General features: G+C 45.6%; 1 protein-coding gene across 1 annotated transcript in view; it reads right to left on the bottom strand.

Moving 5' to 3' along the window:
* Positions 1-16,306, bottom strand: part of PDIA5 (protein disulfide isomerase family A member 5) — a 40,367-nt gene extending 24,061 nt beyond the window's left edge. Inside the window, exons 1-6 of the mRNA XM_078598374.1 lie at positions 16,107-16,306; positions 12,248-12,374; positions 3,047-3,134; positions 2,850-2,924; positions 2,672-2,717; positions 180-272 (exon numbers count right to left, since the gene is read on the bottom strand). Of these exons, the coding sequence (XP_078454500.1) occupies positions 180-272; positions 2,672-2,717; positions 2,850-2,924; positions 3,047-3,134; positions 12,248-12,374; positions 16,107-16,145 (468 nt within the window). The 5' untranslated portion in view covers positions 16,146-16,306. The remainder of the gene's footprint in view (positions 1-179; positions 273-2,671; positions 2,718-2,849; positions 2,925-3,046; positions 3,135-12,247; positions 12,375-16,106) is intronic.
* Between the last annotated feature and the right edge of the window lie 283 nt (positions 16,307-16,589).

The raw sequence follows: 16,589 nt of genomic DNA, 5'->3' as shown, positions 1-16,589 counted from the left end.
GGCGGTGCGATGCTTGGTTCTCGAATGAGGCATTTATTCTGGATGTATATGCTTTGTAAGGGGTCGTAGCAGGGTCGTGGCGGGGTCGTAGCGGGGTCGTGGCGGAGACGGGGTGGCCTAGCACATGAGCCAAGCCGCGCGAGCCCCACCCCCCCTCCCCCCCCCCCCAAGTCCGATACCTTATCACTGTGCACGTGCACAACATCCTTGGCATCGGGCTCCTCCTCCCACAGCGGGTCTCCCGTGGGGTCGAACATGAACGCCACCAGCGACTGCGGCGAAGGGGAGGACGGGGACGAGGTCAGAGACGAGTGCAAGCGGGCGACGCGAGAGAGCAGCGGGCGATCGCGCAAAAGACGAAGGCGCACGAGCAGCGGTGAACACAAAGATCCAGGGATAGACTTGTAAAATAATGGGACACCTTCTTGGTTCTTTCGGTAAAGTCACGTAAAAGGGAAATAATAAAATAATAAAAATAAAACATAATAAAATAATTCTCACGACGTTTCGGCCACAACGCAAGCAGCCGTCCTCAGGTGAAGAACAGGTCTGTCGGAAAGACAGCCCTGTTCTTCACCTGAGGACGGCTGCCGAAACGTCGTGAGAATTATTTTATTATGTTTGATTTTTATTATTTTATTATTTCCCTTCTACGTGACTTTACCGAAAGAACCAAGAAGATGAATCCCTGCAGTCACGAAAGCTTTAAATCGAAATTTAATTGGACACCTTTAACCGCTGGCATGGCATGCAATGTCAGGTGTTGTGACCAGCACCATGCCCGGTTGTCTTTCATTCCCCAGCACTGATATTTAAACACCACATAAGGTGCTGCTTTACGGCTGAGCCAGGTTTCGTAGCATAGCACGCAAACCGTTACACGACCGCTCTCCAAGTAGAGGACCATATACACAAAGTCACAGGCACAAACATACGAAAGATTTTTTACAGGCACAAGAAAAAAAACACATGGGGATTTGCACATTGATACACAACCACACACAGATGCAGTTAGGCATATGCAGTCACATTTTGCTAAGCAGCACAGTGCTGCGTAAACAATTGGGCTGTAATAACCTGTGAGTGGGTGGTTCACTCCCCATGTCTGTAACAGTTAGTATCCTCGGGGCTGGGGCTTGACAAAATGAAGCACAACACCTTACAAGTAGTAATTTGTGTGACGCAGGTGAGGGCACGAAACCTGGAATTTAATCCAGGATCTCAGCGGTGTTGACTAAATGACCTTTCACAGGAAAAGCATTAACTACCGGGACACCCGGCTATAAAACATCTCTTTACCAAGGCTGACCATCTTTTAGACAAACAGGCTAAAAATGCAATAAATAAAGAATAAGGACAAAGCGCTTATTCGTGTGCCTGACATTGATGGCATAATCATAGTACGGTTGGTGACACCAGTCAAAAAGTTTCTTCCTGCTTGAACTATCTCCCTCATCTCCTCTGGCCATCCTGCGCCCGCAGTAAAGATCAACATTTCCGTGGCAGGAGCCAAGTCTCCCCGGTAAGAGAAGTCACCCATAACCTCGCAAAAAAAACTCGTATCCAATGTATTGGCACGGAAGGAGCAGTCCGTTTAATTGACCCCCAAAGCAGAATATTAACTCGCGGCCTTGTAATTGCGAGTCAGACGCCCCAGCGACTTTGTCAGCTGACGGGATTGAGAGACATCAGTAATCTAAAAACTACTATGTTTGTGCGATAGCACACAATGCATTCTGCATGCATATGACAATGCTGTGACGGTTGCTTGTGTGGCGATCGAAACGTCGTGATCTATTAGTATTTTTCTACCTACGTGACTTTACCGAAAGAACCAAAGAGTATGGATTCCTGCAGTCACGAAAGCTTCAAATCAAGACTGTGACTGTTCACACACACAAAGGCAAAGATGAAGGCGAGTATGTTTGAAGGGAGGGCCAGACAGCAGATGGAATTCCACAGCGCACAGCCTGGCAGGGGACCTGAAACCAGGCAGAGAACTGCTGTCAATAAAAGTTTCTTGGGCAGTAATCTTCGTGTTTGTTATGTTTTCAAACATCTATTTTGCCAGTGTCGTGTTTTAGTACTCAAGGTCAAACTCTGCGAAGTTGTGCTGAAACAAAACATCGTTTCAGCATGTGGCGCATGACGCATTAGACATCTCAATGTGCAAAGATTGAATATCTTGAACTGCTATCCCACAGCTCCCCGTAATAATCTACAAAACAAACATAATTTCCTGGAAGGCGCAACTAGCATTGACTTAAGCCTTTAGTTTTTATACTTAGACAGACATGGTAAATATAACTGTATTTATATAAAATTAAACACAACAACCGAGAGTACTGGCTGACGGAATTATTGAGTGATGAGTATGTTCACTCATGTCGGAGCCAGTCATTTGATTCCCACTCCATCATTGGCTTCTGCAGGGAATTATCAGCATACATTGTGTTCAGTGAAAGTGCAAAAATCCCATGGTAATATTTGCAACAGTCAACCCATGTATGACAGTCACAGCTCAAAACATGCAGTACAGCATAGAGACTGTTCTTTTCTCCACCGGTGGTTATGGAAATTCCATTCGCCTACGACGGGGGCCAGTCTATCCACATGGTAAGCCCAACTGGTTGGAGCGACAGAGCAGTGAATGGGTAAACGAAGTTGGTACCTTAAATGTTTCAGCACGATCGTATTCCACGTGGAACTCTCCATCCCTGAGGAATACACACACAAAGACAAATAGCCCTCTTGTACTCTGTTGGCAAGATGGTCGGGGGCATTGGGGAGAAACTATTCACGATGCCGGTACGTGAGTGCGTTTGTAGATTCCCTGCTCAGAGGCTCACTTGTAATGCATCAGTTTGCTGGTCCCTCCAGATTCCACTTTCATCTTCTTGCAAAGCTTCCGGCCTTCCGAGTTCCTGTCGATGCAACACACAGTACCGACACTCTGCACCAGCCGTCCCCCCCTTCTTTGGACAATCGATTGCAAGAGGCAAGGGTGAGTGAGAGCATTGCACCGAGAGTGTGAAGGTATCCTTACCCGCAGTCCACCCACGCCACAGTGCCGCTACCGCGCACTGCCTGCCCTACGTCTGACAGAAGCTTTAGTTTCTTGTCCAAGCCAGATTCTGCCACAAACAGAAGCAAAAGGTGAGGTTATAATAACGGCATGTGCAAAGAAAAAGGTGCAGCCCTGCAACTACTGGCTCACGCCACTGCTGGCAGAAGGGCCTCCACTAGAGGGAGTGGTAGAGAGTATTTTGGCCTACTCTCCCACACTGGCCAGATCTCCGGGAAGATGTCGAAGAAACCAAACAATACCCCACCACCTGCGCAACCTGCCGAACGACTCACTGTGCTGTACCCGTTTATACGGCTGGGTGGACCGAGGTGATGTAATTTAAGAAACTCCCGCCATTGTTCCAACTGCAGCGCCAGGAAATCAAATCGACCTCTGGATCAAAAGTGTGTGAACCATTAGACCGGATTCCTCCAGTCTGAATAAAAATCCTGATTCTGACCATGGTAACATCCACTGATGTAGCTACCAGATTACAAAACAAAAACCGTGGATCAATTTTCACCTCCAGTGGATTATAGCAAATGTCTACTCAAGTAAAAGATTATCCACGCTAAAGCAAGCATAGAGGCCTTCAACATGATGTGAAAATTCCAAATTTCCATGACAGAGCCAGGCTCTTCACGGGATGACCACTGCTGACTTTCCACCAAATAATATAATTTCATCGACTATTTTGGGATGACAATGGACCGACAAGACTCCCAAATGGGAATCACTTTGCAGCCTTCTGACTGCGATGAACCATGTCAATTTGTTTCAGCTTTATTTACGAGTGACAAGAGGAGACAGCCAAGGGAGAATGCGCACGCAGACACGATAATCACAGGGAAGATGGCAGAGGTCGCAAACGGGTTTTGATTCCTTACCCGTACCCGGCCGCACCAGGGTCGCAAACGGGTACGGGTAACCGAGTATCGGGTAGGGTACGGGTACCCGATTGCGACCTCTGGGATGAAACCATGTTGCAGGCGCGGGTGGGTTGATTCTAGGAACTTTAATTGTGAGAAGAGACAAGACGATGGGAAATGAGTGACAAACGGTGACTCACCAGTGACTCACGGCCTACCCGTACCCGTACCCAGCCGCACCAGGGTCGCAAACGGCTACCCGTACCCGGCCGGGTAAGGGTAGCCGGGTATCGGGTAGGGTACGGGTATCGGGTACCCGATTGCGACCTCTGGAAGATGGACACACGATATCTGAGCACTTTTACGGGCAGTGCAGCTGAGTGGTGATGTGGCAGGGCAGCCCTACACACACCTCAAAACCCCACAGCACTGACTTCATATCCTGGTTGGAAGTCGATTCAATACAAATGGTGTTCACTACTTAATACATTAATTCTGATACTAAACACTGTTCTGGGTGCATTGCGGTTTGAGTGCCCAACTCTCCATCAGGTGGTTGGAGGTTTAAATCCAGGTCACTCCATCCCATTTGTCCCTTAGTTGATCAAATAAGTCCAGCTGTGGGCAGAAGACAACAATAACAGTTCTACAATCAAGAGTCTGATCACTGCCTTACAAACGTGGAATTTCCGCCACTGCTTAGGGCTGCTATTGGAGATAAGGACTGTCCAATGTGCATTACAACACAGAGAAACACCGAGGCGTTTTAACTCGTACAAATAAAAGAAATGACTGTTGCAAAGCTCCGTAGGTGTTGTATCCCACAGACAGAAGTGATCATTTCCAGGCCGATGCAGAATGTTACGTCTGAAGATGATGATGCACATAAAACACACCCTTCAACATGGCTTGTGAGAGGCAGTACATCAAATTGGCATAAATTGCAGGGCAAAAGCTGTCAGGAGTAGCTTTAACTTGAGGACAATTCCAAACTAACTAACACACAGCAGAGAAGAAAAATACACACTGTCAGTAGATTTAGTTTGAGTGGCTGGCAGCCATGACAATACACTGATTCTGTGTGAGCAGTGCACGCAAACAAAAGGTCAAGCCAATTGATCTTCTGCCACATCACTTGATCATCTAAAGTTCTATCCTGAATTCTCAGCGGCAGCTGCAGAACGGAACGACGAACGCCACTTTACGTTGTTATATTTTCTGACATCCATTATCGGGGCTGGTGGTGGGGTGATCTTATTACTTGGAAGGTCAGGAGTTCATATCCCAGGGAAGTTGGACTCGGGCGAGTGACCCCCTGTGGTTGGTAACAGGAGCACCACTTGGGAGAGACTGCACTGCTCGGTAAGCAGTCAAGAACGACTGCATTAAAGACATGCCAGGCTCAAACTTGTGAATGTGGAATTTCCAACACTGGCTCAAGAACATCAACAAAAATGAGCACCAACAAATGTTGTTCAAGGTCACGGGGACAGGAACATATTTTCATCACTGTGCAATTTATCGCTCCGACAATTTCTGAAGTGGATGCAACTGATAGTACTCGTTACACTCAATGAATGCAGAGATTAAATCATTGGTTATGATCAGCCAAGAGCTCGGTGCAATAGCAGGTTTTACTTATGAGACCTTGAAATCCTACAGAGTGCAAAGCACAAAGATGCAGAACAAGCAAAGCACAATGGGAGTAAAAAAGCCCATCTTCTGTGGGGATGTATGGCCACGTGTGATAGAGAGCTAAGTTGACATTGGCAATATCCCCCAATTGTATTATTTATAACATACTTGGGTTATATCTGATGGAAACTATTGGCAATCAAACCTTTGAAACGAGGCAACCTGGCTCAGTGGTTTTGAAACTGACCACTATGTTGATCAAATATTAAGTAAAAAGCTAAGAGGTAAAAACTAGAAAAACAAGTACAGTATAACAACACAGAGGTCTCAGTCCCGTCACTGATCGATGATGGCACAACTCCTCGACATTTTTATGTTTAATGCGTAAAGGGGTTTATCTAAGCTGTGTCCATTTATAAAAAAAAAAACATAAGAGTTTTATTCCTTGCAAATGAGAACCAAAAAAACCCAATTTGAAGCGATAGTCAAAGGGCTTAAATAGCGTAATATCACTGCCGAGGTAACACCAAGTATGGGAGTGATGAGAGGTGAAAAATCTTTCATGAACGAACCTTGAAACTAGTGCGGGAGAGAGGCAAGGACACACAGCAAAGCAAATATGTACAAGGGAGCAGCTATGTGCATTAATTAGGTATATAGCAGCTCTGCTTAGTTACAAAAAATCTAGTTGATTCCCACAGAACAAACCATCTTTGGAAAGCAAGCCGGTGCTACAAAGGTAGTCTGATGATGCCATCTCCAGGGACCGTTCCCTGGACATGACACGGCACTCACCGCTGTGACGGACGTGAATGGACAACATGTATTCATCTCGATGCTCAAAGCGCTATTGGAAAATAACTGGAGAATATGAATTTTAAAACGAGCAAAATCCAAGGATTTACATATGCAATTAGCTATGGTTTTCTTACGAAGTATATTTGTGATAACAAGTACTACTTACTACCTGAATATCCCCATGACACATCTAGTTTTAGCCAATCATCACCACCACCACCACCACAGAGAATGCTCCCACCACGGGAATGTGTAATTTTCACCACTGGTTCAAAGGTCACCACAGACAATGGGCACACCGCAATCGCTTGATTGAGCTGGGAGATTAATGGCCAATTTGTGTCGGAGCCGAAGTAAAAAAAATCTGTCGAGAGACACGCGTTCAAATGTAATGTCCAAATGAACCTAAAAAAAAACACTTCTTTCTGAACCACGCGCAACCAGAAATCGTTACGCTTGGATACGCATACAACAATACACAACAATACACAACATTAGCTCTGTGAAGTTAACCTAAAATAAACCAAGAGCCAGAAATCTTTCAATCAATCAGTTGGTCTGGCCGAGAGGGGGGGGGGGGTGAGTAGGGGGGTTGCGCTTGCAGGGATGCTACAAGAATGACTGCGTAATTTCCGGGTAATTAACTTTAAAAATGCTCGTTGGCACCACCATGGAAATGTGCAAGCCCCATATAATTACTGGGAACCTGTGGGCTGAGGTTGCATGGCAATTGGTGAGCAATTACCGGTGACCGTGTGTATATATAATAACCTTAACTGAAAAATTCCCTTTGAAGAAACTGCTGCAGTTGACTTGACTGTTTATTGCAAAATTCAACATGCAAACATAGCAGGGGGTGGGATGCTCCAGTCAATCCAAGCAAAGATAACTATTGAGAAGTAGGATCATAGTCTATGGATATTTCGGTAAAGCCACGTAGATAGAAAAATAATGAAAATGTCACGACGTTTCGATCGCAACACAAGCAATCGTCTTCAGGTGAGAGAGAGAGAGAGAGCTGGTCAGACAAGGTCTTAAGTAGGATCAGTTAGGCGAGGGTAAACCAGGGAACTGTACTTATGTAGACCACGATTAGTATGCACCAGTCTGATTAAGGTGCATCTCCGTTAAAGCCAGTGTTGGGTGGTGCTCACCTATTTTGACAGTGGTGGTATTTACACATTGCTATTCCAGGTAAGTTACCACTGACTTCCCGTGAAAAGTAGTCCTTGTTTTTTTCGACCGTGGAGAGCTGAACGACTGGGATTTGTAAGTGAAACCCATTTGATTGAGAGTTGGGCACACTAACCACAATGCCACCAGGCTGATTATTAGCATCAGTATTCCAGAATTTAGTTAGCGGACAAAATTTGAATTTCAACATTTGCAAATGAATCTCACTATACGTGTACACAATGTGTACGTTTTGTATGTAATGGTCTTGAATGTAAATGTTCGAGTGGGAACTTAGTTGTATAAAGAACTGCATATGTGACTGGGAAGCAGCAGGAATTGAAGTAATGATTTCGGCTTGATTGAAGGTTCACCAATAACGAGGCTATGCAAGCCACCCTGCTTTATTTTGTACATTTAATTACAACACAACACAACCATCCCAGGTAGTCAATCTTTCGGAGTTTATTTTTTTACCAACAACTTTTCGTAACCACACCTATTGGCTCATTGGACTTTAGCTTTGCTAGAGTTCTCTGTGTAATAAAGATTGTGGTGGCTGCGTGACAGCACGGTTCGAGTGCTTGAGGTTTTAATTTAAAATCCATGTTGGAGAAGACCCAGCCTATCTTTCCTTACCGCGGTGTTTCTAACAATGAGTTATCACGTTTTTTCTGGAAAGGCAACAGACGTGCAAAAGTGGAATTTCTACCACTTGGTGCAGGGGGTGCGCCAAGGGAGATGGTGACCCTCCACTGTTCATTTGAGCAAGGAGACTCGTTGAATTGGCCAATGCCCTCCCCGTTGAAAGTAATCTCTGCGGAGCAATAATTAAGTGCCGGCCTTTTTGCTGCAAATCGCAGTCGGCATTTAATTGGGTCCATTGTTTGAAACAGACTTCAGTCATCCTAGCAAAACTCTGACAATATCTGCGCACAACAGTGTTGCATTACTCAATCAAACCCACTGCTTCAATACCATTAAACAACAAGATAGAGACTCCCAAGCATAGATTGTATACTACTATCGGTTTTCTTGCGGAGATGGAATGCACCCGACATCACTTCCACCCTCAGGGTGTATTATTTGATAGACTTCTGCTAATCCACATTGATTGAAACCAGGCCTTTTAGAATTAATGAGAAACATGGAAATTAGTGAAGCCACACAGTGTAAATACAAATGTATCTTTGTGTGCGAATGCATATCCACGTTTGTGCAGAGACATAAGGGAGATTAGTGTTATTGGAAAAGGCTAAGGGGTAGAATGGAGAGACCTTTGCATAAATGGCATTAACCTGGGTTAATTGTTAGTTTATCTAGGACAACTGTGAGTGTTCATTTGCCTGTTTGTGAATGTGTACACCAACAGCCAGCTTTCTTTAAAATCATGATACAGTTAAAACAAATGTCCATGCATTTAGCAATGCACCAATAACTTTATTGGACGGTTTTCTAGAACATGACACCAATAAGCGGAAGCGATGTTTTGACAAATCTGTGATTTACAAGTGTTCATTTTTGTTTACATGTGTTTTCTCCAGGCACTCTACTTTCACAAACACACACACATAAAAACAAAGACTGAATTAGTCATCAACCTCACATCCCGAGCAGGACCCTTGCAAAGCAATACATAATAGTCATCTATCTAGGAAAGTCCCGCAAATTATCATGATTATTTGTTTGAGAGGGTCCTCCAATGGGATGTTTGAGCAAATGCTTTTTGAGTATTTTTAAAACATTATGTGGGTGCAAACCCATGTCTTGCACTATCATATCCTGGCCTTCTCACAGCCCGGCAGAATCATTTGCATGCATGACGAGCTCTGTGCAATCCAACAACCTCAAATTTTAAATCTAATCCTCACTAAAAATAGTTAATTCTGGATTCATGATTTTGTGGATGTTTGTGCTCTCGTCATGAGTTCCAATGTATTGTTTGAGTCTTGCAAAATTTCAAGATGGGTACCGTCATTTAGTAAATCTCAGATTTTATTAACATAAAATCTTAATTTTCTTATATTTTGTTCTGGAAATTTACATTTGTCAGTTCTTCTGGCAATCTCGTGCGCAAGTCATCTCAGCCTGGTTATGTGTAATGTAGTCGATCACCGTCTGCATGGTAAGCAGTGGATTGACAAAGAGGCTGGTTGATAAAAACAAAACAGCACCACTTTGTGGGAATTCAACATTCATTTATTTTAGAGATGTTGGCTTCTGCCATCTAAACGTGGAAATTCCACCACTGGCTTCAGACCAATAGTGATGAGCACCGCTCCATTATTGATTTTAGGAAGCACGCATTTGCCTTTAAACAGCACGCGGTACTTTCCGGATAGGGTTGAGTGCTAGTATCCAGGGCTCAAGCGGAAAAGCCAAGTCACCTTCAGGATTCCTCCGGTTCACGTTACGATCTGATACTCAAGAAAATGAATTCAAGCAGAACAGTTTTTTTTACTAAAGCATAACATCACTGCTTGCCACACTATTTAAACTACTAGCTTGTTTGCCCGTCCAATGACGGGTGTATATTGCAGTAAATATGACATTTTAAATAGAAAAATTGTTCAGCTCATGATTATTAATGAGGGGGGGTTGCCCCATGTGGAGTGACGTCACCCGCTAATGGTTATTGGGGAGTGGCATGTGGAGTGACGTCACCCACTCATGGTTAATGGAGAGGGGTGTGGCATGTGGAGTGACGTCACCCGCTCATGATTATTAATGAGGGTGGGGCTCATGTGGAGTGACGTCACGCGCGGGACCCACACACACAGCCTTTTTAGGCTCGTAATATTAGTTACTGCGTTGATTTCTTTATTAGCTTTACTTTCCATAAAGAAAGGTCAAAATGAAAGCTAATTTGCGTACATTCATTTTCATTTCCACTCCACCTTCCTCATGCGGAGTGACGTCACCCATTCATGATTATTAATGACGGGGGGGGGGGGGGAGTCCATATGGAGGACCCCAGCTGTTCCTGATTATTAATGAGGGGGGCTGGTTGCAGTGGAGTGACGTCACGCGTGTTACACACAGACATTCTTGGCTCATTATATTCGTGATAAACTATTTTAATTTGACCGAGTAAGGCCCACTGAGCTATGTAGCTCTTTTTCAGAAGCGACCTGGCCACAAATGATAGCCCAATTAAGTGGCTCATCGTATGGAAATCTATAGCAGCCAAATATTCAAAACACATGTCTCTAAAAGGTGACGGGAATAACCAGGAGGACCCGGAGAAAAGTCCATGCGACCAAGAGGGAAAACAAAATATACAGGCATCAGGGTCGGGATCGAACCCAGGACCTCCTGCATACCATATTCTTAGGTTTTTTCGGTAAAGTCACGTAGGTAAAACATCAAAATTAATGAAAATAAAATAAAACTAAAATCACGACGTTTCGGAGGCAACACAAGTCTCCGTCATCAGGTGGGACCGTCACAGCCGAATTAGCTGCATCAAGTGAGGCAATGATTCAAGATGTAATCCCTTATAAGCAAGTTGAAGGGGGGAGGAGAGGGGGGGGAGCTCATCAGAATGTGGTAGCCAATGAATGGAACGTATCGGGAGGGAGGGGGGCGGGGCTCAAAGACAGCACGGAGTGCTAAGTACAACGCATCGGGAGGGGGAGGGCGGGGCCAAACAAATGGACGACGGCTTGGACGTGGTTGCTGCGGCACACGCCAACACAATGGACAGAGAGGGGGAGGGGAGGCCTGATACACATGATAGACAAAAGAACGAAAATGCCCATGTTTATACCAATGCTGGCTGAACAATGAAGAGAGTACTGTTAAAAAATAACTGGGGATGTTAGCACTCGGTAAAGTAAAGTAAAATAGTGCCTGTCAGATAAGATGGTCCAAAAAAGTGTAATTAAGTCTTTTTTGCGTGGTTGATAACATCTTTCCAATGATTACTAAGTTTGTACCCATCATCACGGTTGAAATTATGTCTGTGTTTGTATATTTGTATGGCTTCGTGTACAAACCTTTGATGGTAGCCGGGAGGTTTGCAGAGAACCTTGGGCTCGGAAAAGACAATTTCATGAGAGCCCACCGAGTTGTAGCAATGATTGGCAACGGCAGAAGAATCAGTTCTGCCGTGTTTCAGATCTGACTTGTGCTCGTGGACACGATCAGAAACATGACGTTTCGTTTCTCCAATGTAGCAATCACCACAAATGCAACTCAATTTGTAGACTCCAGGATACTGTAAGTCATTAATTTTGATGTTTGATGTTTTACCTACGTGACTTTACCGAAAAAAACCTAAGAATATGAATCCTTGCAGTCACGAAAGCTTCAAATCTAGAATTCCTGCATACCAGGTGAGGTAGTTGACATCTCGCCACATAACTTCTCACCAAACCTCGCTTGCGAGGTATTAAGTTTTCACTTTAGGCCAGAGGTCGCAAACGGGTTTTGATTCCTTACCCGTACCCGTACCCGGCCGCACCAGGGTCGCAAATGGATACCCGTACCCGGCTGGGAACAGGTAGCCGTTCCCTACCCGTACCCGTACCCTACCTGAAATGAGCGACAAACGGCTACTCACCAGTGACTCACGGCCTACCCGTACCCGGCCGCACCAGGGTCGCAAACGGCTACCCGTACCCGGCCGGGTACGGGTACAGGTATCGGGTACCCGGTTGCGACCTCTGCTTTAGGCGCTACCCATTCACCGCCAGGCACCCACCTCCCTGGTGGTAGAGCACCAGCACGTTGTTGCGCGTGCGGATAATCTTCCTCAGCTCCTTGTGGTCGTCGGGCTTTTCAACGCGCGGGGCCGACTTGGCGGAGAGCACGGCGCACAAGCACAGGGCCTGAACGGGGAACGCACACACACGCACAGATATTGAACATCACGAGGTCGTCACGATAAAAGGTTTATGCTACCACAAATCACCCGAGCTTCCATCATTCTGCTGTATTTGAGTGATTTGCTTAGCTTTCCTATACTTTGCACTCCGATCGTGTTTTTTTTATTGCTTGTTGTTTTTACCTTCTGACCCTGCCGCCCCTACTAGACATCTGTGAACAAGAGCTTTATAGCTCATCAGATTCCTCCAGGATAATTAAATAATCTGAGATCACACATCTGTTGCATAGTTACCACTTGACCTCCACTATGTGGTGTTAGGTCTTCCCCATGGCCACCGACATCTGAGTGCCCCCACTCAAACACATTCCTGCGGAGGGAGCTGGTAGGAACGTTGGGTTGCTCGGTCAATGGTCAGGGTCAACGGCGGCGTGGTGTATTCCGCAAATATGCCCGACTGTGAGGGCGGGCACAAGCCGGCGTGAGTAGGTTAAACGTTGAGTTTTATAAGGGCACCACGGGGTGACCAGCCCCTCCCCACCCAGCCCCACCCCTCCCACCCAGCCCCTCCCCACCCTCCCCACCCAGCCCCTCCCCACCCTCCCCTCTCCACCCAGCCCCACCCCTCCCATTTTTGGATGCACGACGGACGGACACAATAATCCCCTGTGGGCTGGTGGAACCAGGTGGTTCCTACCAGTATAAATATATACTCTACTGAATGTACTCTGCAGCAGTGGCTGGGAATCGACCCCCGAGTCGATGGGTTCATAGCGCAATGCGCCAACCACAACGCGTCAACGTTTTACCCAGTGCCTGCCACTCCTGTTAAACCGAGGACGGCTGTTAGTGAAATCCCACAGCGCTCATTAGAGCGAGCGGTGTTGTGAATATAATGTGTTAAGACTCCACCCACCACTAGTTAACACCAGAACTGTTGCAAGGGGAGGGAGTGTGAGGCATGCTGCACCCTCTTAGAACCCTTGGCATTCATATACTAAGAAGGGCCATTGCCTGAAACGTCAGCTATTGTATATATTTCCTCAACCGGCATTGGACTGAATTGACAAAAGGGCTGTGCATACAATGATATAGTTAATGTCCACATAACTAGCATTATCTTTATAAAATGAGCTTTTACAGTTTATTTCATTGTGTTGTTTACAGCTATTGTTCATCATATTTTACATACAAGGTTATAGAGTATTGTGTGCACAGCAAATTATTATTTGGTTCTTTCGGTTAAGTCACGTCTAAAGATAAAATAATAAATTAAATTAAATAATAGAATACGACGTTTCGATTGCAACACAAGCAATCATCATCAGGTATAATGAAATAGCGACATAATATCTAACCAGAAAACTATAGACAGACATATTAGCAGACAGATATCACCAAGATACATACATAGCTAGAGCAACACAGGTAACAGAGATGGGTGATCGTCTCTGTGGGGTGGCCTTAAATAGACGTGACTTAACCGAAAGAACCAAATAATAATTCCTGCAGTCACGAAAGTTCTAAAATTAAGATTGCACAGCAAATGTCATCAGTTTTTTTTGCAAGCAAATAAAACGTAGATTTTTGTTGTTGTTGCCAATGTTTAAAATTTCCATTTGTTTTCCATTTGTACGCTTTCGTTTTCACTTGCAAAAGAGCTTCTTCAACAGATTTTCATTGGAAAAAACCACCCAGAAAATCAATCAAAACCCTTTATGGTCCATTGAATAAGATCCACCATTGGAAAACTGAACTACTGAAAGTGTTTGCGGTCCACATGAGAGTGAGACGTGGCATATCCTACTATGCGTACCGGATACTCTTCACGGTAGCTTTAACCCGAATCATGCAAAAAAAAAAATGTACGTTGCCAATTCTCAAAATCCGTGTTTCTGTCAGGGTGTTTCTTGGTCTCTCTTTCACACTTCCCTAACCTTACCCGATGACACTTTTAGCACTCACAATACTAACGAGCACAATACCCATTGGAGTTTAACAATTTAAAATGTGGCCACGTGATCAGTCTGCGTGGCCCACTGCCTCACGTCAGCCACTTGAGTGGCTTAAAAGGTGAGGGAGACAATTTGCTTCCATTGAATGATTCACAGGGACAGGTTCCGTCTGCCCTACAGCCCAAGTGATTATGATTAACTGGCAAGTGATAATGTTTAACTTTACAAATACTTTATAACACCAGTGTATATTGCCAAGCCGAAATGTGTGCATTTCTGCACAACTACAGCTGAAAAGTCAGGTGATTGTTCAGATTTGACTCCCGTACTCCAGTAAGCATTGGGCAGTGCTCATCTCCTTTAAGATTTGGTAATCAACGGTGGAAATTACACATTACCATGACGGGGATGAGTCTCAATAACGCATCAATTACTATTTGGAGAAACGTCTTAGTCATATAGTATGGTACATTCTGGCACAATTACCACTGGCTTTGCACGAAGTTACTTTTTTGTTTGTTATAGTCCTATGAAATGGATCAGTTCCCTATAAACACAACCTTAGGAAGTGATCAAACTGAATGTACTCGTACCACCGTGCTCTTGACACAATCTCTGCTGACGTCCAAGTGTTGGTTAAGTCCTCAATTCTATGACAGCACCCAAGTTTGTCCTTGACGTTCAATGCCGACTCCCCACCCAGTGGAAATTAAACATTTATACGGTTTTGCAAATCGACAAAAATTCAATCACTTGGCACTTCCTATCGAGGCCGTTTGTTGAGTGTTTTTTGGTAAGTTCACTGCTGCTCGTGGGCCTCCCCACGCAGTGTGGTTCGTGTGGGGTCCTTCTGACCATACTTCCCCCCCCCCATGCCGGTCGGCGTAGGTTGGTTAAAGTGGAGTGGAAGGCATGGGAGCTTAGAAGTACAGTACAAGTCACAGCAATGTGTTGATAGAATTTGCTCGCTCCTACCCACAACACAGTCCCCGACTTCCCAGGCAACGGTGTCAATTCCACGTTCACACGACGCGATCAGGTCCATCGACATGACGAGAATCGGCGTCGCGTTCCCGCCAAGCGGTAAAAAAACAAGAAAAAGACAAAAATTCCACGTTCCTATGGCAGGGCCCAATACATCCACCTTACAAAAGTGTTGCTCGTCCCACCGCCCCACCACACACCCCCAGAGGATGATGGTAACGGTGATAGTTTAGCGATACGCCGACGGTGACCTGTGTTTAAACTGTTATTGCATCAACACGATGGTGATACTAATACTAACACTGCTGTTGTTGTTACTGCTCCCTTAACAAGACGACGGCGAACAAAAGTGCACCGCTTGTGCAAAAGTCAACCACAAAGTTACAACCGCATCGCACGCGTGGCCCTAAACTGCTCCTGTACACGCGTAATATCGTCGCCTGGGCAGCGCTTTACAATTCGTTAAGGAACAGAAGCAAACGAAGCAGCACACAATGAAGCTGACGGGACGAACATTTCGCCGCTCCACGTCCACATCACGAAACTGGGGGGGACGTTGCAAGGGTCATTGTAAAACGGGCGCACATTTGCTAGAGCGCTTAAGCATCGACCGCACGTGTGCGCGCACGCCATTGGCTCGCGCGCCCACGTGCCGGACGCGCTCTGCGACGCGATTGGCCTAGAGAGTAAAGCGATGCCCCGCTGCGTCCAATAGCGAGCGCGCACGCCTATCCACGCTGGTAAATCTAATCGCGGGGGCGATGGTGTTAAAGACTATGGGGTGTGTGATTTCTTACCGACACGGCCATGCGGAGAGGCGCGATCTTTGGCAACATCTTGTTGTACAAGAGGCGAATGTTTTGTTGTTAAGCTGAATCGAGAGCAACAATTGCAAAGGAGCGCGTTGCGGTGTGAAGAGAGCGGTTGGCGGAGATGGAGCCACGCGGTGCCACGTCCCGCGAGCTGATTGAGCAGTGGGCGAAACCATCGAGTCCTCAACCGGCGGGGGGGGGGGCGGTTGTGGTGGTGGGCACGTCTTAGAATGGTAAACATTTAAATTGGACAGCTTCAAGTTTAATTAATTTACTTTTTGTTTAGCCAGTCGAGAAGTCCGGATGGTGATCTGGGTCACTAAAAATTACAAAAAACTATTTTCTGTAAAGGGGCTGTCCATAAATGACGTCACGCGATTTTGGACGATTTTTGACCCCCCCCCGGTCACACGGCGTCACAAAAAGTCAGACCCCCCCCCCCCCTCAAATATGACGTCACAAAGCTCT

This window comes from Lampetra planeri, chromosome 10, assembly GCF_965212315.1.
Source record: "Lampetra planeri chromosome 10, kcLamPlan1.2.h2, whole genome shotgun sequence".
In the NCBI taxonomy this organism is placed as follows: domain Eukaryota; kingdom Metazoa; phylum Chordata; class Hyperoartia; order Petromyzontiformes; family Petromyzontidae; genus Lampetra; species Lampetra planeri.
The sequence above is the reverse complement of the archived record's forward strand: the minus strand, read 5'-3'. Positions and strand labels throughout refer to the sequence as shown.